The sequence below is a fragment of the Nerophis ophidion genome, linkage group LG04 (genome assembly GCF_033978795.1).
Source record: "Nerophis ophidion isolate RoL-2023_Sa linkage group LG04, RoL_Noph_v1.0, whole genome shotgun sequence".
Classification (NCBI taxonomy): domain Eukaryota; kingdom Metazoa; phylum Chordata; class Actinopteri; order Syngnathiformes; family Syngnathidae; genus Nerophis; species Nerophis ophidion.
This window is the reverse complement of record NC_084614.1, coordinates 53814240-53839491: the sequence shown is the minus strand read 5'-3', so window position 1 is coordinate 53839491 and position 25252 is coordinate 53814240. Positions and strand designations below refer to the sequence as shown.

At 36.3% G+C, this 25252-nt stretch overlaps 1 protein-coding gene across 3 annotated transcripts in view; it reads left to right on the top strand.

Annotated features, from left to right (window-relative positions):
• The window catches only part of LOC133551554 (voltage-gated potassium channel subunit beta-3), a 70074-nt gene extending 46637 nt beyond the window's left edge, over positions 1 to 23437 (top strand). For all 3 annotated transcript variants that reach the window (XM_061898374.1, XM_061898371.1, XM_061898372.1), the window contains 13 exons: positions 3090 to 3133; positions 3213 to 3250; positions 3314 to 3393; positions 3483 to 3527; positions 4496 to 4540; positions 4620 to 4663; positions 14045 to 14131; positions 14203 to 14288; positions 14371 to 14491; positions 14571 to 14665; positions 14815 to 14935; positions 15101 to 15189; positions 21572 to 23437. In XM_061898374.1, coding sequence (XP_061754358.1) covers positions 3090 to 3133; positions 3213 to 3250; positions 3314 to 3393; positions 3483 to 3527; positions 4496 to 4540; positions 4620 to 4663; positions 14045 to 14131; positions 14203 to 14288; positions 14371 to 14491; positions 14571 to 14665; positions 14815 to 14935; positions 15101 to 15189; positions 21572 to 21661 — 985 coding nt within the window. In that variant the 3' untranslated portion in view covers positions 21662 to 23437. The remainder of the gene's footprint in view (positions 1 to 3089; positions 3134 to 3212; positions 3251 to 3313; positions 3394 to 3482; positions 3528 to 4495; positions 4541 to 4619; positions 4664 to 14044; positions 14132 to 14202; positions 14289 to 14370; positions 14492 to 14570; positions 14666 to 14814; positions 14936 to 15100; positions 15190 to 21571) is intronic.
• The last annotated feature ends 1815 nt before the right edge of the window (positions 23438 to 25252 follow it).

Sequence of the window (25252 nt, the reverse complement as noted above, 5' to 3'; positions counted from 1 at the left end):
TTTGATGCAGTACCGCCTAAGGGATCAAAGGTCCGTAATATCATTACTTACGTGCAGTGATTTCTCCAGATTCTCTGAACCTTTTGATGATTTTACGGACCGTAGATGGTAAAATCCCTAAATTCCTTGCAATAGTTCGTTGAAAAATGTTGTTCTAAAACTGTTTGACAATTTGCTTACAAATTGGCAGAGGTGGGTAGAGTAGCCAGAAATTGTACTCAAGTAAGAGTACTGTTACTTTAGAGATTTATTACTCAAGTAAAAGTGAGGAGTAGTCACCAAATTATTTACTTGAGTAAAAGTAAAAATTATGTTGTGAAAAAACTACTCAAGTACTGAGTAACTGATGAGTAACCTGATTACGGCAACAAATAATGCACAAAAACATAAAAATAGCAATGAGCAAATTCAGAGCCAGGAATATCTCTTAAGCAACTAAAACAATAATATATGTTAAATAATAGTACATTAAAATAAAATAAAAAAATGGCACATTGAGCCACAATAACTTAACAGCACCATAGCATCAGTAGGCATTCATTGATTTGATTGATTGATTAAAACTTGTATTAGTAGATTGCACAGTACAGTACATATTCCGTACAATTGACCACTAAATGGTAACACCCCAATAAGTTTTTCAACGTTTATCAATTACTTAGTATATGACCAAGTCGAGGTGATCTACCTCCTATATACATATACATACACACACATATCATTTATACACACACATATCATACATACACACACAAATCATTTATACACACACATATCATATATATATATATATATATATATATATATATATACATACATTTATGTATACAGTATATAAATTATATTTATTTATTTTGCCGTTTTTGTTCACATGTTGAAGGTGTTTCAATGAATATACATGCATGTTTAACATATAGATTCTATCTTTCATGAAGACAAGAATATAAGTTGGTGTATTACCTGATTCTGATGACTTGCATTGATTGGAATCAGACGTCCACGTTTTCAAATGGAGGAGAAAAAAAGTTCCTCTTTTCTGTCTAATACCACATGAAAGTCGTTGGTTTTTGGCATCTTATTTGTCCAGCTTCCATATTCGTTTTTATACACTTTACAAGAAATACATTGGCGGCAAACTCCGTAGTTTGCTAGCTTGTTTGCTCTGGCTTTCGGAGACTCTTATTTTGTTAGCGCAGGCGCGATGGAGCGGCACTTTTATTGTGAAGACAGGAACTGTGCGAACAGTCTTTAGGCTTTTGACGGGAAGTACGGTTGAAATAAAAAGTGTCTTTTTTCCTTTATACTTTTGATTGATTGATTGAAACTTTTATTATTAGATTGCCCAGTACAGTACATATTCCGTACAATTGACCACTAAATGGTAACACCCCAATACGTTTTTCAACTTGTTTAAGTCGGGTCATGTGACTGCCTGGCTCTGTTTGATTGGTCCAACGTCACCAGTGACTGCATGTGATTGGTGAAACGCAGGCATGCGCATATCCTACTTTGAAACTCTCATAAACCAAAACAAACATTAACAGATCCATTAAAAAAAAGTAGCGAGTAGCGAGCTGAATGTAGATAAATGGAACGGAGTAAAAGTAGCGTTTCTTCTCTCTAAATATACTCAAGTAAAAGTAAAAGTATGTTGCATAAAAACTACTCGTAGAAGTACAATTTATCCCAAAAGTTACTCAAGTAAATGTAACGGAGTAAATGTAGCGCGTTACTACCCACCTCTGCAAAGTGGTGACCCTCGCCCCATCCTTGTTTGTGAATTACTTAACATTTCATGGAAGCTGCTTTTATACCCAATCATGGCACCCAACTGTTCCCAATTAGCCTGAACACCTGTGGGATGTTCCAAATAAGGGTTTGATGAGTATTTCTCAACTTTGTCAGTATTTATTTCCACCTTTCCCAACTTCTTTGTCACGTGTTGCTGGCATCAAATTCTAAAGTTAATGTTTATTTGCAAAAAAAAAAAGTTTATCAGTTTGAACATCAAATATGTTGTCTTTGTAGCATATTCAGCTGAATATGAGTTGAAAATGATTTGCAAATCATAGTATTCCTTTTATATTTACATCTAACACCGCTGCTGCCCACTGCTCCCTTCACTTCCCATGGGGTGATCAAGGGGATTTGTCAAATGCAGAGGACAAATTTCACCACACCTAGTGTTTGCGTGACAATCATTGGTACTTTAACTTTAACTTTAACACAATTTCCCAACTCCTATGGAAACGGGGTTTGTATATCATTCTGCATCGTATCATGTTGAATAATATGATGTATTGTATTCTTTTGTTTTGTATGTTATCTTATCATACCTGTTATCATAATATCGTGTATTTTGTGTTGTATCATGTACATACATAGTATTATATGATATAGTTTCATATCTTAACCTATTGTATCCTATTGTCACATCGGTTTGTATCTAATTATTCTGTATATGTGGTGCCATATTGTAGGAATTGATTAAGCATAGTATTGAATGTCATTGTAAAATACCACATATTTAATATCTATTGACAGCATTTTTACCCTCTCATGTATTTCAGGAAATAAAAAAATATTGATTGATATTGAAATAAATGTCGAAATAAGCTATCCAAAATATTATAAACACCTCATGAAATGATGCAATGCAGTCCTTTAACAACAATAATAAAGACACATTACGACAAAATATTACAATAAAAAGTTGTTTGAAGTGGTACTCATGTAACTTCAGGTAGAGATGACAAACCAGAAAAGTGAGTTATTAGATCAGTATTCGGGGTGTAAATATTTTATCACTATTACAAGCCTTTTTTTCATTGGGTAGAAATGCTGACATGGATTGCGTTGATACAGTAAATGGCAACAAAGGCAAACATGGTGATAAGTTTCATTTTTTTCCTCATGATTATTTATTACTATTGATTTTTGAATCAAAATATCACCACATTTATTGGCAGTGCAACTTTAAGAGGCAGCAATTAAGACTAATTGCAAACAATATGTTTTCTCATCATCCATCTTTTGTTTCAGATATTATTATTGACATTGATATATGATTCCTCTCTGTCACCACACAGGAACCTCGGGAAGTCAGGTCTACGTGTTTCCTGCCTCGGGTTAGGTGGGTTCATTTGATTCCTCGTCTGTCTACTGGATTCAAATGGAAGAATTATTCATAACCGCTTGAACCTTTTGTTTAGGCACCTGGGTGACGTTTGGATCGCAGATATCTGACGAGGTGAGACTTTCATCAAACTTACATATTTCAGTTTTTTTTGTCCTAATTCCATTCCTTCCACAGATGGCGGAGAACCTGATGACTGTGGCCTACGAGAACGGGGTCAACCTGTTTGACACGGCAGAGGTTTATGCATCTGGAAGGTCGGACTTATTGTCTTAGTGTCTTTGGGTTTTGACGTACATGTATTTATAGACATGTATAAACATAAATATTGTGTGTACCTGTACAGAGCAGAGATCACTCTGGGAAACATCATAAAGAAGAAAGGATGGAGGTGACTTCACTTATTCGTTTGTTATACTCTTGCATGTGAAGATGTCCTAAAATGCTACATTATTATTGTTCTAATTTTAAATATTTCTGTTTATTTCTTTATTTTTTTTGTATAAAATGTAAACATTTTATTATTTGTCTCAAGTGAGCTTCCTATTTTGGATGGACTGGTTTCATTGTTGTTGGTACTACTGTCCTATTTTATTTTTGAGCAAATGTATATGTCTTTATATCAACTCTTTATTTATATAACACATTAAAACAATCAAGGTATGAGTTCTGACTTTGACATATTTACCTTTTATAAGATATAGACTATAGATATATTTCTTGAAATCATTTTACATTTAGTAATACTGTAAGGGTAAGTTACATCACAATATGTTATTTAATTGATAGTAGTGTTTTAAAATAGTTAGTATACAAATATGTTTTGTTCTTAAAAAATGGTGGCTCTTTAAATAGTTATAAAGTAATACACTTGTTCTTTCATGCCCAAGTTGTTATCTATTTTTTATGTGTATTCATTTACTAATCTTACACTCTCTAATATGTAACTCTGATGTCAAATAATATGAATTTAACCCTTTACATGGTACAATAAATGTCCATTAAAAATAACTTTTTAGTGCAAAGTTATATTGGAAAACATAACCTAACAAATCAGTGGAATTTAATTTTTTTAATTATTATTTCCAAAAATAATTATTAAAAAGAATATATTTAGTAAAATATGAAAAACAATATATCATATTGTATGTAATATTTTATGATCTGTAATCATACAAAAATATATATATTATGTAATGATCCATTGTTTCAGACTGTAAAGTACTTAAATTAGTTCTAAATGTCGCATTTTGTTTATTTTATGTATTGTCAGTAAATTATTGTAACTAATGTTGTGTTTGGCAAATGTTATTGTTTTATTGAAACAAAAAATCTAATTATTTTTTCAACCCTGGCTAGACGCTCGAGTTTCGTCATCACAACAAAGATCTACTGGGGAGGCCAGTAAGTGCGGACTAATATGTGCGTTTTATTTTTAATGAAAATGTATTATTAATGGTGTTGTTTTATGGCTCGTTCACAGAGCAGAGACAGAGAGAGGACTGTCTAGAAAACACATTATTGAAGGTATGGGAAAGCATCATCACATTGCTTTATAACAAAAATGATCTGTTGTGAATTAGCCCGGTCGGCTGAGGGGAACAAAAGCTCTCATGGAAAATCCATCCGCTGATTATTGCCCTCCTCCCCAACATGTTTTATCGTCTCTTCCTCCACAGTGTAATCCTAAAGAAGGCTACTTTGTTAGTTTAGTGTATCCTTGAGCTGTCCAATTAAATCAGGATTTGAATGGACTGTCTGAGCGTCATTGTCATCAGCCTTTTGAATTCAGCCTATTACGTAATAGGTCAACTTTGTGCAGCTTTTAACGTTTGCACGCCGCGCATACTTGGGCTTTAGGCCTGTCACTGAAATGAGGGCGATGATGATGACACACGCGCACACACACACACACACACACACACACACGCAAACACACACACTCACACACACCACTTTGGAAGGCATGATGAAGTTTGACATTTGACAAGAATACATAACAGATGCATTGGAAGTCAGCGTATTCCTTCTAAAAACACATTTGTTTCCGCGCCACAGCAGCATTGTCCAAATTCTATTTGTAATCTTTCTTTCACATGAATTACTAAACTAAATTCCAATGTCAAAAACTAAGTCTTTTTCCTCAAGCCTCATGTGACATTCATAATTATTTATGTGTAATGTTTTTGTGACACACAATATTACAACTCAGTATGTTGCTGTGTAGCAAATTACACAGTATAATAAATACTACATAATAATAAAGAATAAATACATAAATAAATAATAAACACATTGTTAAAATTCAAATATTTGAATTGAGAATCGATTCTTAAATGAATCATTAATCCAAGAATCCTAATCAAATTAATCAACCAATTAAATGGTGAGTTATTCACATCCCTATATATGTTGTGACCATACAGTGTGACATAATACCATATGACAGTATTATTTTGTCATATTATAGAAAATGATGTAATACGTGATACCATACAATACTGCGTGATATTGAATAACATGCCACATGATATGATTCAACACAAGAAACATACGATACAGGATGAAACTATACTTAACTATTCATCCATATGAAATGATACTATATAGTACAAAATGATTCCATACATTATTTTAAGAACTATATAATACTGTTTGATACACTAAGACAGGGTTCGGCAACCCAAAATGTTGAAAGAGCCATATTGGACCAAAAAAATTTATACAAACTCTGTCTGGAACTCTTATAATGAAGGCAACACATGATATATGTGTCTATATTAGCCTACTATCATAGGCTGACACAAATCTTTATTTACAGAAATTTTGTATTTTAATTTTTATTCTCCACATTTTTGCAACATAATCATTAATAAAATGGAGGCTTGTCAGAGGGTTAGATAAATTCTGAAAATTACTGGCTCAGAATGGCCAAAGTGTTGTGTCCAAGTTAAAGGAAACGGCAAGCTGCCTTCCTCTAATTGATTCTTTACAATCTTTGCAAGTTGGGTAAAGTTTGCTGTGATCTGGAACAACATGGTACACAAACAACGACGAGAAATGCGATATTACATACAGATAATGTGTTGTGAGACGTGCAAATATAATTTAAATACACAGAGGACATAAGTAAAGGAAATTAAATGAGCTCAAATATACCTACAAACGAGGCATAATGATGCAATATGTACATACAGCTAGCCTAAATAGCATGTTAGCATCAATTGGCTTTGTCACGCCAAATTTCTTCCCCCCTACAAAAACCTTCCCCCCCATTTACTTCCGGGGTCATGATTAATACAGACGTTTTGTTAACGCTATATTATAAAAATATAACGCTATATTATAAAAATATAACGCTATATTATAAAAATACAGACGTTTTGTTAACACTATATTATTAAAAAAATTAAAAAACAATTTACAAACACAAGCTATGGGATGACGTATTTACTTCCGTGGTCACGTTTCCATCCATCCATCCATTTTCTACCGCTTATTCCCTTTCGGGGTCGCGGGGGGTGCTGGCGCCTATCTCAGCTACAATCGGGCGGGAGGCGGGGTACACCCTGGACAAGTCGCCACCTTATCGCAGGGCCAACACAGATAGACAGACAACATTCACGCTCACATTCACACACTAGGGCCAATTTAGTGTTGCCAATCACCTATCACGTTTCCTCTTATGTCATCCCATAGCTTGTGTTTGTAAATTGTTTTAAAAAAAAAATTTTAATATAGCGTTAACAAAACGTCTGTATTTTTATAATATAGCGTTATATTTTTATAATATAGCGTTATATTTTTAGAATATAGCGTTAACAAAACGTCTGTATTAATCATGACCCCGGAAGTAAATCATGGATTGACCAAATATGCCTGATAAGCACTCCAGCATAATACATTTGGTGGACAAAATGAGAGAAAGAAGGCGTGGCATAAAACACGTCAGTCTGTGGCAGCATCGGAGAAAGTTGTACATGTAAACAAACTACGATGAGTTCAAGGATAGCTGAAATTAGTAGGACAAAATGGTGCTTGCCAAATACTCTCATCAGTGAAGCTTGTATAAAAAACTGTGGGATTTCTAACAATTAGGAAGATTTGTGTCATATTTGTTCTCCTACGAAAAAATATATTACAACAAAAAAAATGTTTTTTTCTTCATCTTTTTCCATTTTCCTACATATCTGAAAGAGTTCCATGAAAGAAAGAGTTACCATGAATTGATTAACGTGGACATCGACTTAAACAAGTTGAAAAACTTATTTGGGTGTTACCATTTAGTGGTCAATTGTACGGAATATGTACTGAACTGTGCAATCTACTAATAAAAGTTTCAATCAATCAATCAATTCCAGGGAGCCACTAGGGTGGCGCTAAAGAGCCGCATGCGGCTCTGGAGCCGCGGGTTGCTGATCCCCGCACTAAATTATGTGACCCATATGAAAATTTATAATACTAAACTGTACTGTATATTTGTAAGAGCTAAATTATTGACACAGTTCTTCTTTTGTAGTGGATCTTATGCAGTGACGCAGGTGTACCTACTTATCTTATCTTATATGTTGTCTTATACAATTCCATATTGTTTTGGCATGGTTTTACTGTATTTTTTATCATGTGGTATCATATTCTCTCAAATCATACTGCAACGTCTTGTATCGTATCACATCATATGTATTTTATAATTTCATTTACAATACCGGTACTATTTAAAATTATACAATACTATTCAGTACAATATGAAAGAAGATACTATTGTGCCATCAATGGGGTATTGTAAAGCCGATTGAAACAGTTTAGTCAAGCTCTGAAAGTAATAGATAAAAATCCAAAAACTTATCATTATTTTCGGGTATTAAAAAAACATTAGCGCTTAAACTGGGACAACAGTGTTAAATACGTGAACGCCACCTTCATCTACTAAATCTTCCATGACAAAGCACCTCTTCCCTGACAAGAATTTGTGAGAAAAAAAAAAACACAAACATGTCAACGAGAGTTTTGGTTGATTGATTGAAACTTTTATTAGTAGATTGCACAGTTCAGTACATATTCCGTACAATTGACCACTAAATGGTGACACCCGAATAAGTTTTTCAACTTGTTTAAGTCTGGGTCCACGTTAATCAATGAGCTGGTACTAGGGTTGTACCATATATCGGTAGCAAGTACCACGATACTAATGAATCCTATTCGGTACTATACCGCCTCTAAAAAGTACCGGTCCACCACTTTAAAAGAGAAAGTAAGCAGATACTGTCTTAACAGTAAATGAACAAGTAGATTAATAATTCATTTTCTACCACTTGTCATTAATATTTTTGACAAAATAATAGAATGGAAAATGACACAATGTGTTACTGCATATGTCAGCAGCTAAATGTGTTTGCTTACTTACTATTAAAAGACAAGTTGTCTAGTATGTTCACTATTTTATTTAAGGACAAAGTTGCAATAATAAACATATGTTTAATGAACCGTAAGATTTTTTTTGTTAAAATAAAGCCAATAATGCAATATTTTGTGGTTCCCTTTATTTAGAAAAGTAACGAAAAGTACCGAAAAGAATCAAAATAATTTTGGTACCGGTACTAGTGCCAAAATATTGCTGTCGGTACAACACTAGCTGGTACTAGAGGTGACTGTGTAGTTCCTGGTAGAAAGAGGGTCCTTGGTCAAGCAACTTTCTCTGTCCGTGCATCTCACACTTGGAATTCAATTGCAAATACAATATGTAAACATCTCAACGCTTGGCTACTTTATGAAAAATAAAGCGGTCACAATCATGCCTAAACATGTATATTTTTTAAATAATAGCGAACTGTTGAGTTACCTCTTATTACTTTGACCTTTTTAAGGCTAATTGTTCTACTTGTCTTATGTACAGTATGTTCTATGTAAACATCAACCTGCTGAAGGGGCTGATGATTGAAATTAGTCGTTGGCTATAATCTTTCATATTTACATGTATATGTTCATTAGTATATATTTTACCTATTTTAAATAAATACACCCTAAACTCTGTGATATAATTTCACAGTGTATATTATATTTTCTAATTGTATTGTATCATACAATGTCCTACTCTATAATATGCTAAACGGTTACATACTGTATTTTTTTATTGTATTAGAAAGTGTCTCTTCGTATCATACTTTATCAAATTGTATCATATAATTATGTACAGATATTGTACGGTATCATAAGGATTAAGTCCTTGTAGTGCAGATGATGTCATGTTCAGTATTTGTCCAGTTCCTTACTGTGTACAAGGGTTTCTTTAGTATGTACATTTTGCACCCCGTGCTTCCTTAAGTAACATACTTCAAACGATTTTTGTCAGATACTCACTGATTGAATTGTAGATGTTTATTCCCTTCAACAAACCTCTCTGCTTTAGCAAAACCATCTTGTTTTTTTTTGTTTTTTTGTTGGTGAATTTATGAAGACGACAAGTGTGACGTTGTGATTTCTGCCAACGTGCATGTATCCATATTGTTGACATTGACATCCACAGTTTAGTATTGCAGAAAGTTGTCCACGTGTTGCTGTATGGAAGTATCTTGTTATCAGCTGCCCCAGTTCGAGGCCTTTGTGTAATATAGAGCCCAGTTATAATCACGTTTTTCATGCGCTTAGATTGCTCCAAATTGTCAATTTTGCACAGCGTTTGTGATGTAATGCGATCATTGTGCTGTATCAATTGTTGTATCATGTGCTCTTTAAACATAGATTAAAAATATATTCACGGACAAAAGAGCCATCTCTTACTCAAAAAAGCTATCGGTGCAAGTTGTATGCTCAAGAAAAGTGTCTGAATGATCCAAAACTTCTGAATTAGGGCTGAGGTTTTTTTTAATCCCTCTGCCCTCACAAGAAGTGACATCACAAAGTATCAATCAATCAATGATTATCTATATAGCGCTAAATCACTAGTGTCTCAAAGGGCTGCACAGTATCGTATGCTATAACATTCTATCACATCATGTGGTATTGTTTTATATTGTATTATATAACAGTGTAAGGTACCTTTTAATATCATATTAAATTGCAAAGTATGATTTCTTTGTGTATAGTATATTTTTGCATAGTATTGTATCATTTGGCACCGTGTAGTATCGTTTGTATACCGTATTTCATTGAATTGCCGCAGGGCATATAGTATGCGCCTGCCTTGAATTACTGCCGGGTCAAACTCGCTTCACAAAATAATTAGCGCATGCTTAGTATTACTGCCTGGTCAAACCCGTGAGGTCACGAGTGACACTTCCCCTGTCATCATTTTCAAAATGGAGGAGGCTGATTTCAATACCGGTAATTTGAAATCGCATAAAGGGAATAAAACTAAGAGCTATTTAGTAGGATTTAAGGTCCAAGCTTACATCACACTCAAATTTTTACTGCATGCCTTTGGTAAGTGCCGGAGTGAGAAGAGGTTTTAAAATAATTAGCGCATGCTTACTTTTACCGCATGCCTTTGGTAAGCGCAGGAGTGAGAAGAGGTTTTAAATTAATTAGCGCCCCGGCGTGCGGCAATTCAAGGAAATATGGTAATTTTATAACCTGCTGTATCTCTTTCATTTCATATCTGATGTATGGTATCATTTTCTGTGCTCCTCATTTAATTATCCTAATGTATGAGTTCATATTACTGAATCGTAGAGTCTTAAATGACAAAAAACATTTCACAATAACTCACAGTATCATTTTGCATAGTATGGTATCATTTCGTTTCCTATGTATTCCAAAGACATGCACCTGGGGATAGGTTGATTGGCAACACTAAATTGGCCCTAGTGTGTGAATGTGAGTGTGAATGTTGTCTGTCTATCTGTGTTGGCCTTGCGATGAGGTGGCGACTTGTCCAGGGTGTACGCCGCCTTCCACCCGATTGTAGCTGGGATAGGCTCCAGCACACGCCACGACCCCGAAGGGAATAAGCGGTAGAAAATGTATGTATAATATATATGTGTGTATATATATATATATATATATATATATATATATATATATATATATATATATATATATATATATATATATATATATATATATATATACATATATATATATATATGTATATATATATACATTTATATATATATATATATATATATATATATATATATATATATATATGTATATGTATATATATATACATTTATATATATATATATATATATATATATATATATATATATATATATATATATATACATATATATATAGCCATCTTCTTCAGCTTATCCGAGGTCGGGTCGTGGGAGCAGCAGCCTAAGCAGGGAAGCCCAGACTTTCCTCTACCCAGCCACTTCTTCCAGCTCTTCCCGGGGAATCCCAAGGCGTTCCCAGGCCAGCCGGGAGACATTATCTTCCTAACGTGTCCTGGGTCTTCCCCGTGGCCTCCTACCGGTTGGACGTGCCATAAACACCTCGCTAGGGAGGCGTTCGGGTGGCATCCTGACCAGATGCCCGAACCACATCATCTGGCTCCTCTCGATGTTACTTTGAGCTCCTCCTGAATGGCAGAGCTTCTCACCTTATCTCTAAGGGAGAGACCCGCCACCTGGCGGAGGAAACTCATTTCGGCCGCTTGTTCCTGTGATCTTGTCCTTTCGGTCATGACCCAAAGCTCATGACCATAGGTGAGGATGGGAACGTAGATCGACCGGTAAATTGAGAGCTTTGCCTTCTGGCTCAACTCCTTCTTCACCACAATGGATAAATACAACATCCGCATTACTGAAGACGCTGCACCGATACGCCTGCCGATCTCACAATCCACTCTTCCCTCACTCGTGAACAAGACTCCAAAGTACTTGAACTCCTCCACTTGGGGAAGGGTCTCCTCCCCAACCTGGAGATGGCATTCCACCTTTTCCGGGCAAGAACCATTGACTCGGACTTGGAGGTGCTGATTCTCATTCCGGGCGCCACACACTCGGCTGCGAACCAATCCAGTGAGAGCTAAAGATCCCGGCCAGATGAAACCATCAGGACCACATCATCTGCAAAAAGCAGAGAACTAATCCCACGGCAACCAAACCGGAACCCCTCAACGCCTTGTTTCGCCGAGAAATTCTGTCCATAAAAGTTATGAACAGAATCGGTGACAAAGGACAGCCTTTGCGGCGTCCAACCCTCACTGGAAATGTGTTCGACTTACTGCCGGCAATGTGGACCAATTTCTGACACTGATCATACAGGGAACAGACCACCACAATCAGACACTCCGATACCCCATACTCTCTGAGCACTCCCCTAAGGACTTTCCGGGGGACATGGTCGAATGCCTTCTCCAAGTCCACAAAGCACATGTAGACTGGTTGGGCAAACTCCCATGCACCCTCAAGGACACTGCCGAGAGTATAGCGCTAGTCCCACTTGTTTACCTGTATCTCACCTTTTTTGTATAGGGGCGCTGGAAGCCGGCAGCCCGGTCAGCGATCCTGTTCTGTCTCCCTGTAACGTTTGTATGTGTTCTTGAATGGGATTGTGCTGAAAATTTTCATTTTCCTGAACGAATTCTCCTGAAGGATTAAATAAAGTACTATCTAATCTAATCTAATCTATAATAATGTATCGTAATGTATCATATAATTAATCATATGGTATTATTTTGTATAATATGATTGAATCATGTATTATAGTTTAAAAATGTATAGTATTTTTTTTATTTAATCAAATCACTTTATAATGTATAATTTGGTATCAAATTGTATGCTGGGATAAAGTTGAGACTTGTCCAGGGTGTACACCGCCTTCCGCCCGATTGTAGCTGAGATAGGCAACAGCACCCCCCGCGGCCCCTAAGGGAATAAGCGGTAAAAAATAGATGGATGGATGGATCATTTTGTATAATATGATTCAATATTGATTATAACTTCATAATGTGTGGTATCTTTCTGTTTCTAATCCTATCACTGGGATAGCGTACCATTTTGTACTGTATCGATTTGCACAATCGATCATCTAATGCAGTGGTTCTCAAATGGGGGTACGCGTACCCCTGGGGGTACTTGAAGGTATGCCAAAGGGTACGTGAGATTTTTTTTAAAATATTCTAAAAATAGCAACAATTAAAAAATCCTTCATAAATATATTTATTGAACAATACTTTAACAAAATATGAATGTGAGATTATAAACTGTGAAAAGAAATGCAACAATGCAATATTCAGTGTTGACAGCTAGATTTTTTGTGGACATGTTCCATAAATTTTGATGTTAAAAATTTCTTTTTTTGTGAAGAAATGTTTAGAATTAAGTTGATGAATCCAGATGGATCTCTATTACAATCCCCAAAGAGGGCACTTTAAGTTGATGATTACTTCTATGTGTAGAAATCTTTATTTATAATTGAATCACTTGTTTATTTTTCAACAAGTTTTTAGTTATTTGTATATATTTTTTTCCAAATAGTTCAAGAAAGACCACTACAAATGAGCAATATTTTGCACTGTTATACAATTTAATAAATCAGAAACTGATGACATAGTGCTGTATTTTACTTCTTTATCTCTTTTTTTCAAACAAAAATGCTTTGCTCTGATTAGGGGGTACGTGAATCAAAAAAATGTTCACAGGGGGTACATCACTGAAAAAAGGTTGAGAACCACTGATCTAATGTATGGTATCATTTTGTATCATGATGGAATCAAGTTTTATAGTTTCATAATTTATAGTATGATAATGGGATCACATTTTATAGTTTCATAATGTATAGTATTGAATTATATCACTTCATAATGTATCATTTTGTACCATGTGATTGAACCATGCATTAAAGTATAGTATAGTTTTGTATCGAATTGAACCTTTTCAAAATGAATGATTCTGGATGGTATCATATGGCGGTGTAATTTACAATGTATTAATATAGTATGGTTCTTATCACTGGCAGGTTTAAGAGGATCCTTATCGAGACTACAGCTTGATTACGTGGATATTGTTTTTGCCAATAGAAATGATGTCAACAGTCCAATGGAAGGTGAGTGTCAGCATGATCGACATGATATCGTGTATGCCAGAAAAGAATCATTTCAGGTATGGTTTTTGCAGAGATCGTGCGTGCCATGACGTTTGTGATCAACCAGGGCATGGCCATGTACTGGGGCACCTCACGTTGGAGCGCCATGGAAATCATGGTCATTATTATTCAAGTCCTATTCTCCAGTTGGTTCATGAGCACACTGATGGTTTTCGCCATGTTTGTTTCTGCTGCATCAGGAGGCCTACTCGGTGGCCCGACAGTTCAATCTAATACCACCTGTGTGTGAGCAGGCAGAGTATCACTACTTTCAGAGGGATAAAGTGGAAGTGCAGCTTCCTGAGCTCTACCACAAGATCGGTATCAATTCGTCTTGGATTTGAAATCTGTGATTTTGTTGAAACATAGAATGACTTTGAGCTTCATTTGCTTGCTTCAGGGGTTGGAGCAATGACGTGGTCTCCCTTGGCATGTGGATTAATCACAGGGAAGTACAGCGACGGAGTACCAGAGTGCTCCAGAGCAGCAATGAAGGTCAGTTTGATTGGACTCTGCATCCTCCCCTGGGATTCTTCTCCATGTAATTCTCCACCCGATCAGTCGAGCGTTCTTTTTTTTTGAGAGCGAGAGCAGGGGGAAAAAAAACACTTTATCTTACTTTTTCCACCTCGATTTTTCTGAAGGGATACCAGTGGCTGAGAGAGCGAGTTAACAGTGAGGAGGGGCGCAGGCAGCTGGCTAAAATCAAAGAGCTCCACCTACTGGCAGACAGACTGGGCTGCACCGCCGCACAGTTGGCCATTGGTACGGAGTCAAATATTCTCTTCATGAAATGTAACATTTATGATTATGATTATTATTTAACTTGTTTGTGTGTGACCTCTCATTGAATTTGAAGGAACCATCCGACTGCTACCCTTGAAGCCAAATTTTAAAGCATGCTGAACACTTTGTTCTTGTTTTTCCCAGCCTGGTGTCTTCGTAGCGAGGGAGTCAGTTCGGTGCTTCTGGGTGTTTCAAACACAGATCAGCTACTGGAGAACCTTGGAGCCCTCCGGGTAAAATTGCTTCTTGCTTTTTTTCTATTTTTAGTTTATCCCTAAAGTCCTACATGGTTATTTATATGCCATATGTTGAGCTATTCTCCAGATACGCTTTGTATGTCAGCTACCTTGCCATGCATGGCCTGGAACTGTGGTTCTCAAACTTTTTTCACCAAGTACCACCATAATGACCATCATTAGAATACAGTAGCCTAGTATGGCTAAGTGTTCATTAAAAACAAGGCAGAGGCATAGTATATTATAAATTCTCTTTCCCTCTCTCTATATATGTATATATATATATATATATATATATATATATATATATATATATATATATATATATATATATATATATATATATATATTTACAAGTTAGAAAATTCCAAAAAAAAGTGCGGTTCCACCTAGTCTTAAGCGCAATCCTTCACAAGGTTTTTTGGCGTCATTGCGTATTTTGTTTTTATGCAACATCCATCAATCCATTTTCTACCAATTGTCCCTCTCAACATGATTCATTATTCCACAAGAAATTATGAAGAAGAAAAGGTTTTCCTGCTCGTCAGGGGACTTTATTTAATAAAAATCCCCTGACGAGCAGGGAAACCTGCGAAACAGGCTCGTAGGGATGATATAGCCTCTTGTGTTTTTTCCTGACCTATCATATATTCCGCTATGCCCTGGTATTGAGCACTGTATAACGGATAAACCAGAAACTTTGGCTGTACATATACACATACACACACACACATATATATATGTATATGTATATATATATATCAATCAATCAATCAATGGTTATTTATATAGCCCTAAATCACAGGTGTCTCAAAGGGCTGCACAAACCACAACGACATCCTCGGTAGAGCCCCCCCCAAAGTGGAGTCCAATATACAAACCCCGTTTCCATATGAGTTGGGAAACCGCGATATGTATATATATATATATATATATATATATATATATATATATATATATATATATATATATATATATATATATATATATATATATATATATATATATATATATATATAAATATATATATATATATAAATATATATATATATATATATATATATATATATATATATAGTATAATTATTTTTAATATTTTTGGCCAATGTAACATTAAACACACTTTGAACAGTAACATTGTGTTTAAATATAGGAAATATAAAACACTGTACTTAAATCATCAATCAAAACCCAACCATGGCAGGGGTGCTGGAGCATATCTCAGCTGCATTCGAATACATTGAATTCAATTCAGTTAAGTGATTCTTTGGCGTACCACTAGATAGAGCCCGTGTAACACTTGGGTACACGAACCACAGTTTGAGAATACCTGGCCTTGAAATGACTGATTCAATGTGGATGTCCATGACTTCTTTAGCATTAGTTTTAGTTGCAAATGCAATACATATTAATGTTAAGGAAACGTCACACTCATATATTGCCATTAGAGGGTGCTGCCTCTCAAATTGTGGTATGGAAACGTGTGGACTTAGGAACAGAGCCCACTTACATAGTGTTCTCTAGACTAAGACGGATAGACAAACGGTATCATTTCATATCGTCTTGTATCTTTTTAATGTTAGATAATTTCATATCATATTATTACATGTATATATACTGTAATGCACTGGTTCTCAACCTAGGAATGTTTATTGGGGGATGTTTTTATTTTCAGAAACATAGACTAGAGTAAAATCTGTGACAAGCAACCCCGTTCTCGCCTGTATGTGACAAATTAAAGTCCATAAAGTACAACGGAACGTCGAAAGTCAAACACTTCATTAACCTCCAATGCATTTCCATTTACAATTGACGTCTCCCGGAGGAAATCAGACAAATAGAGACAACCGTGTTTTCCCACAGGACAGCAATTTATTTGTGGCGGTGGGTTTGTGCGAAATACGAGCGGGTTAGATGACGTCTTGGTCTAATTTGCATGATTGGACATGAGGCATGTGCATGAACATTTTCACGGACGCTACCGGAGAGACAAAACGTGAGCAACGGAAATATTTTAGGAAACATAAAGGAACTTCCTTTTGTCGCTTCTTTTTGCTGTTGCTTTTTATGTCACAAGCAAGATAAAGCCACCTGTGCGAGCTTTTAGACGGGGAGAGGGGCGAAACAGCTTTCACTTTACATTAAGCTATATTTTTATTTGTCTTAATGCTGGATTTTTTGTGTGATTGTTGCAGCCTAAAACACCTGATTGTTGTGGCAAAAGATGCAAAGTTTTAAGTCTTATTTTTTCTAATAATATTGTGATTTGACGAATTTGTAATCATTGTTTTATTTGTAACAATAACACCAAAATGCTTAGGATGTCAACAAATCTAACCAAATATGCTTTATTTACATCTTAAATTCAACATTTTTGATTTTTGAACACCGACAGAAATTCACCAGTCACCCGCAAAATCTCGCGGGCCTTATTTTAGAAGTTTTTACCAAAAATTGCAATACAAATATGTTTTTTTAGGGGTTGGATGCAATAACATTGCAGAAAAAAGTGAAAGTTGCAATATTTTTTTTTTTTTTTGATTGAAACTTTTATTAGTAGATTGTACAGTTCAGTACATATTCCGTACAATTGACCACTCACCTCCCAGGGGGTGATCAAGGTTGATGGGTGAAATGCAGGAAATAATTTCGCCACAACAAGTGTGTGTGTGACAATCATTGGTACTTTAACTTTAACTTTAAATGGTAAGACCAGAATACGTTTTTCAACTTGTTTAAGTCGGGGTCCACGTAAATCAATTCATGGTAGTAATTGTTGTAATTTACATCTTGTAATTAAAATACAGATATTTGCTGAAGAAAAAGTAATTCATGAAGAAATATAAACAAAAAGACTGTCGAAAAGCAAAATGAAGGCTTAATTCGTACATACATAAAACATACACGAGTATTTCTTACTGGAAAGAAAATACTAAAAATGATATCTCAGCCTTTATATGAGGAAAAAAAGTAAAACCTTTAACCGTTAAGAATGATTTATTTCTAAGGACATTACGATTGGAATGACACTTTGTATATCCAAGCTAATTTTCTGGCATTCTGCCTTGAAAAGATGTACTGTAGTAAAACGGTTGAAGGGCGTACTCACTTTTGTGAGATACTGTACTTGATAACAAGCGCACACTATTAAGCAATAATAAAGCATTCGTACAGTAGTAGGGGATTCATATGGCCCCAGCAGTCTGCATTTGCAAAATGAATTAACCCACCCCTCTTCCTCTCACGCAAGATCTACCCAGGAGTGAGGCCATTTGAATCCCTTCCCTACTGTAAATTATGAATTCAGAATGTATATATAGCACATTCCTGACATGAATTCTCATCAGTATGGTTTATAAACACATTTGAGAAGATGACCATGAGCACAAGTCTGAATATTGAATGTGTAAGTGCATGTATACTGTAAATACCTACAGAAATGATTAAGTCTTATTTACATACACTTTCTAAATGACTTAACATAGCAATTCTCAAACTGTGGTATGTGTACCAATAGTGGTACGCGGGCTCCACCTTGTGGTACGCCAATGAAACACTTGATTAAAGAACAGTGTTTTATTTTCCTATATTCAAATACAGTTGTACTGTTCAAACAGTGTGTAATGGTACAGTGGCCAAAAATAATAAATAAACTTGTTATATAAAATGTCTGAATTTATCTTAATGCATACTTAGGCCTACTACGCTACTGTATTTTAATGTTGGTCATTATGGTGGTAGCCAAGTGTTTTCTAAAGTGGTACTCGGTGAAAAAGTTTGAGAACCACTGATCCAACAAACCATTGACAATACATATAATGTAGAAATGCTAAACCACTCAAGTATAAAATTGCAACAATTAAGGCTTTTTATAGATGAGCTTATTAATACAGTAATAAGTAGAACATTTATAACTGTTTACAAACAGCATACTAGTGAGTATTAATGCCAGAGATATGTTTTATAAATTATGAATCCAGTATTTACTATTGCTTCATTAATGCTTGATAGTGTGTACTTATTAAAAAGTGTTCCCTATTCGAGATACGTAACGACAAGCCCGTAGAACGTCTCGAGCTTTGCATCAATACCCACAGGCAGGTGTCTGTGACGGCACTGACTTGACTCCTGGAAAAGACAACGGCTTTGCAATGCAGAACTTCATTTTTCTATTTGTAGCAAGCAACAAAACAACAGTAACATCATCCCTGGCGAGCGTTGCACACACACTCGAGAGCGGACGGTTATTAGCGCCGATATTTGGGATTTTGACATAGATCGGTGTCAGCCTCATTTTATAGGTATCAGTCTTTTCCTCTTTTTGATCAGCTGATACAATATATACGCATATGATACCAGTATTTAGTGTTTTGAAAAATACATAATTAGTCAAGTAGATAGTTCTAAACACTCCTCAAGCTGATGAGTTGCCTTTTTTTTCACTGCAACTTTGTGTAAAATCCCTCAACGTTAGTGCCACAATCAACATGTCGCAACCGGTCCAACGTTTCCTAAAAAAATATATTTAAATAGACAACCTAAAGCCTATCTGTTTACTGACATATTCTGTTCATATTTAAATATGTTTTACTGCAAGTGAATATCGCTTCCAAATACCAGTTATCGGCCTTCTTGAATACTAATATTTGGTATCGGTATCGGGCCTGAAAAAACCATATCGGTCAATCTCGAACACAAACTTCTCAATCAACTCCCCCTAACCCAGAGGTCGGCAACCCAAAATGTTAAAAGAGCCATACTGGACCAAAAATACAAAAATTAAAAAAGATTGTCTGGAGCTGCAAAAGGTTAGAAGCCTTATATATTACAATGAAGGCAACACATGATGTGTCTATATTAGCATATACTATCAAAATGACTACTTTTCGCATGCTGACGTTTGCTGTGGCACACAACAACTATCAGTATTGCAGCCAATATTACATACAGTTAATGTGTCATGAGACATGCAAATATAAATTAAGTAGGACATGAGTAAAGGAAGTTAAATGAGCTGAAATATACCTACAAACAAGGCACAATGATGCCATATGTAGATACAGCTAGCCTTAATAGCATGTTAGCATCGGTTAGCTTGCACTCATGCAGTGACCAAATATGCCTGATTAGCACTCCAACAAGTCAATAACATCAACAATGCTCACCTTTGTGCATTCACGCACAGCATAAAAAGTTTGGTGGACAAAATGAGACAAAGATTGGCAAAAAACACGTCTTTCTGTGGCAGCGTCAGAGAAAGTTATACATGTAAACAAACTACGGTGAGTTTAATTAGTAGGCCAAAACGGCGCTCGCCAAATACTCTCATCAATTAAGCATGTTTAATAAATGGGATTTCTAAGAATTAGGAATGTTTGTGTCATGTTTGTCTTCCTACAGAAACCATATTAAAACAAAACATTTTTTTCCCCCTCATCTTTTTCTATTTTAATACATTTTTGAAAAAGCCAGGGAGCCACTTAAGATAGAGCCGCGGTATGCTGACCCCCGCCATAACCGTCCCCTGCTTCCCCGGCCCCTGTGTCAGTTGATATTTGACACAGGTCCTCAAATAGCTGTCCAGGATAAGCTTGAATTATGATTAATTGATTTTGTACCTCCAGAATCAGCATGAAATTATGTCTGAAATTCTTTAAAAGTTAACTTCAGGTCTGTTTTAGTAGCACGTTTTAAAGCTTAAAATACGATTCCCCTTGAGCACGGGATATTTTATTTTGAAAGTTAACCGGCTCATTTATGTCATGTTTGTGGGTGACTTCCTGACCCAAACAAACAAATTTTAGCTAAATTGATGCACAGATGGGCAGCACGGTGTGAGAGGGGTTAGTGTGTCTGCCTCGAAGGTCCTGAGTAGTCCTGGGTTCAATCCCGGGCTCAGGATCTTTCTGTGTGGAGTTTGCATGTCCTCCCCGTGACTGCGTGGGTTCCCTCCGGGTACTCCAGCTTCCTCCCACTTCCAAAGACATGCACCTGGGGATAGGTTGATTGGCAGCACTAAATTGGCCCTAGAGTGTGAATGTTGTCTATCTGTGTTGGCCCTGCGATGAGGTGGGGACTTGGATGTACCCCGCCTTCCGCCCGATTGTAGCTGAGATAGGCGCCAGCACCCCCCGCGACCTCGAAGGGAATAAGCGGTAGAAAATGGATGGATGGATGAATAATGCACAGATTTAGTGCAGGGATGCGGTACGGCACTGGCTTGAACGGAAACGGGAAGAATGCACCGTTCCGCATCCAGGGAAAATCCCATAAATGTACCTTTCAATTTTTAAATTTCTAGTACTGTATGCGAAAAAAAGAGGAACCAAAACAACCTGAAACTAACACCAGCTTCTCATTTTCTCTTCTTCCTGTGCAGATTTTAACCCAAATGACGCCGCAAACTGTCAGCGAGATGGACGGCGTGCTGGGAAACAAACCACACTTGAAGAAGGAGTCTCGCGCTTGAGCATCCCTGAAAACGATCAAGCTTTTTTCTCTGCTGTATACTCAATAACTTGCATGTCCTCAGCAACATTATGCTTCCAGAACGAGCGCATCAACCACTGTGCGCATTACAATGTATCATGTATGGATAACAAAAAAAATATATCTCTACAAAAACAGGTCATATTAACACTCAGTGACAGTAGAGGTGGCCTCAGGCTATAAAAGTAGCTGCTTGCAAAAAGCTAAGAAAAAGAGGACGGCTGTGCTAAGATGACTGTGTTAGTGGTGCGTTCACTGCACGCTGGAGTCTCCAGCCCCTTTACTGCCTGAACTGTAGTAGCACTAGCAGCAGCGTCAAAAGGGGTCAAAGGTTAGTAATCATGCGTCAAGCCCAACATTTCCCATGGCGTGCATGTGACTGGTCGGGAACTGCTGTTCACAGTGGATCACTTGTGAAGTATTAAAAAATTTCAAAAAAAGACATCACATGCTTTATAGAAATAGGCCGACAACTCAGAGGTATGAAAAAAAAATGCACTAAAGGAGATGAGATTATAAAGTTTACAAGTTTGGCTGAGAATCCCTGCTCTTAATGAAAATGAATGCATTTAAAAAAAACAAGAAAAGATGACAAGTATTTTCATGCATTTTGCTTTTATTTTTAATGAACTATACAGCAGGCTGGGAGTTAGGAGGGGGTTGGGGGTTACAATCCTATTCACCACACCTGCGGTTGCCCCCTTGTTCCCTAAACTGTGCGCATGTCCCTTTAAGAGAGGAAAGCCCCCCCTCGCCCTCAACAGGGTGTATAATGTGGCATGGCTTTAAATGGTATGTAGATTTGCAGTGCCCTTGTAAGCCTGGTATTACGGAAAATGACCAGGAGAGCATCTTTAAATGACAATTGGGAGTACAAGTACTGATCACATGGGGGGGCAGATGATTCAGCAAATATATGTTGTTTTTTTTAAAATACGGAAGTCGTTTTCATTGCTTCTTTAATCATATCTCTGGGAATTGTCTGTTTCCTTTGTTTGTAAAAATGTGGTTTTTTCCCTTTCCCTTCTTGGAAGAGTGGGGGGGAAGGGAAGCGATGTTCCTTCTCTCATTCTCCATGAAACAAAATACATGTGGGGGTGTTTTGAGGATTTGTTTGGGTCGGCACACCAGTAAAAGTGTATATAGTTTGTCAGCGAGATATCCTGTAAAAGGCATTGTTTAGGAAACATGAAGGACTTCCCCTTTGTTACTCTGTGATCTGAGTGTTGCGTCCAGTGTACACGAACGTTTCAATCCAACCTATGAACATGTAAACTTTGCCTGCATACCTTCTATTTTACTGTCTTACAACAAGGAGAACATGTGAAAAGAGGCAAAAATCCATGCTGAATGTACCGTGTCTGTTGCTGTGTCTAAAGGGAAAGCACATTACATGACTTGATGAGAGCTCTGCTCTGTTTTGTTTTTCTTATGCAAACATTTTTATTATCATAATGGTTCATGCACACACACACACCATCATATTATTTCATAGTTCAGGGCTTCAGGTAAAAAAAAAACAAAAAAAACCCTGCGTACACCCCCCGTGCTGAAGAAGTACAGAAAAAGAAGGTAAGCCACTAGTATTCTTTTTTGCGTCCTCTTCTCTTGATGTTTTATTGCTGGAGTTGTGTTGAATTGTGCTTGAGAAAATTTGAAAAACACAACATAGATGTTTGTCTTCAAGACAAATTTACATTTCCAGCAGCTTTACAAGAGTGGGAACACCGGCGCGTGCAAGGTTTAAAAAAACCCATCCATCCATCCATTTTCTACCGCTTATTCCCTTTTGGGGTCGCGGGCTAAAAAAAACCCAAACAAATAAAATGTAATAAACATGTCGTAATACAGTTAAGAAAATACCCATCACATGCAGACACAGAAGATCAGACAACACAGGCTGTAGTGTCTGTTTGCTTAAAAAAATCGATTTATATCCGAATTTAGATTTTTATATATTCCAATGCTTACATTGCGGAAAATACGGTATTTAAAAAATAAAAATTGTTTTCAATTGCAATCAATGTTTAGAAATATATTTTTTTAGGCCATCTCTGTGCTTAGTCACTGCGTGTATACTTTACATCCTATGTCCGCAACCCAGGGCGCTTTTGTAACCTGTAACCTGTTTTAAAAAGTTTTTATTATCATTTTTGTATCCACTAATACATTGCGAAAATTGGTTAAAACCGAAAAACATGTTGAATTGAGAATTTTTTATGAATCGAATCGTCACCCCAAGAATCGTCACCAAATTGTGAGTTATTGTGAGAGTGACATCCCTACGATATATCATCATATATTGATATTTATTTTTGCTCGTAATGATAACCATATCAGATTTGAAATAATCATGCACCAGAGCGACAAACACATGCAATCAAGTCATCAAAATAATAGTTTTACATGCCTTTATCCACACTGTCTATGTGAGGAACTTAGCTCTACTTCTGTAGATCAGTGTTTTTCAACCACTGTGCCGCAGCACACTACTGTACCGTGAGATATTGTTTAGTGTGCCATGAGATATTATTTAATTTCACCTAATTGGGTTAAAAATATTCTTTGCAAACCAATAATTATTGTCTGCGCTGTCAAGAGCTTGAGTAACTGTATAATACTCTTCAATATCAGGAGGTGGCAGCGGGTAGCTAATTCCTTTGTAGACGTCAGGAACACGATTTGTCGTGATCACAATATACGGGAGGCAGCGTGCAGGCAAAAAAGTATGTAATGCTTAAACCAAAAATAAACAAAAGGCATTGAAGCTTAGGGATGGCTATGCAAAACAAAAATAAATCTGAACTGGCTGCAAAGTAAACAAAAACAGAACGCTGGACGACAGCAAAAACTTACACTGCGTGGAGCAGACGGCGTCTCCAAAGTACATCCGTAAATGACATGACAATAAACAACAAAATAGGAGCGCCAGGCAGGAACTAAAACACTACACACAGGAAAACTCCAACAAACTCAAAATAAGTCACGGCGTGATGTGACAGGTCGTGACAGTACACCTACTTTGACAGTACACCTACTGCTATAATGATGCGTAGTTGGTTATGGTTTAAATTTATATCCAATACTGTCAATATTGGGTGCTGAGTTTCATTTTTGAATGTTTTCTGCTGGTGGTGTGCCTTGGGATTTTTTCAATTAAAAAAATGTGCCTCGGCTCAGAAAAGGTTGAAAAACACTGTTGTAGATGACTATCGAGTTTGGCAAAGGAAAGGGGGAGATCCAAGTACAGTTAGTTATACTCAAAAACGAATTGATAAAATGGGAAATAACTTCCAGATTCAATTTCAGGAAGAAAAAACATAAAGGGAACTTGTTTGTGAAATTGCATCTGAACGCCATTGTTCCTTCCCAGCAGGCACCAGACATTAAAACATTGTTGAAAACTTATTGAATTACGTCCTGGCATTGAGCAACTCAAACCTAACGTTGGAACAAAATGCTTTTTGAGAACGTTTAACCAATGTATAGTTTCTGACGTTGTTTTGACCATTACATTTTGGTCATTTCCCAACCAATATTCTACAACACAAATACAACGTCAGAACAACAT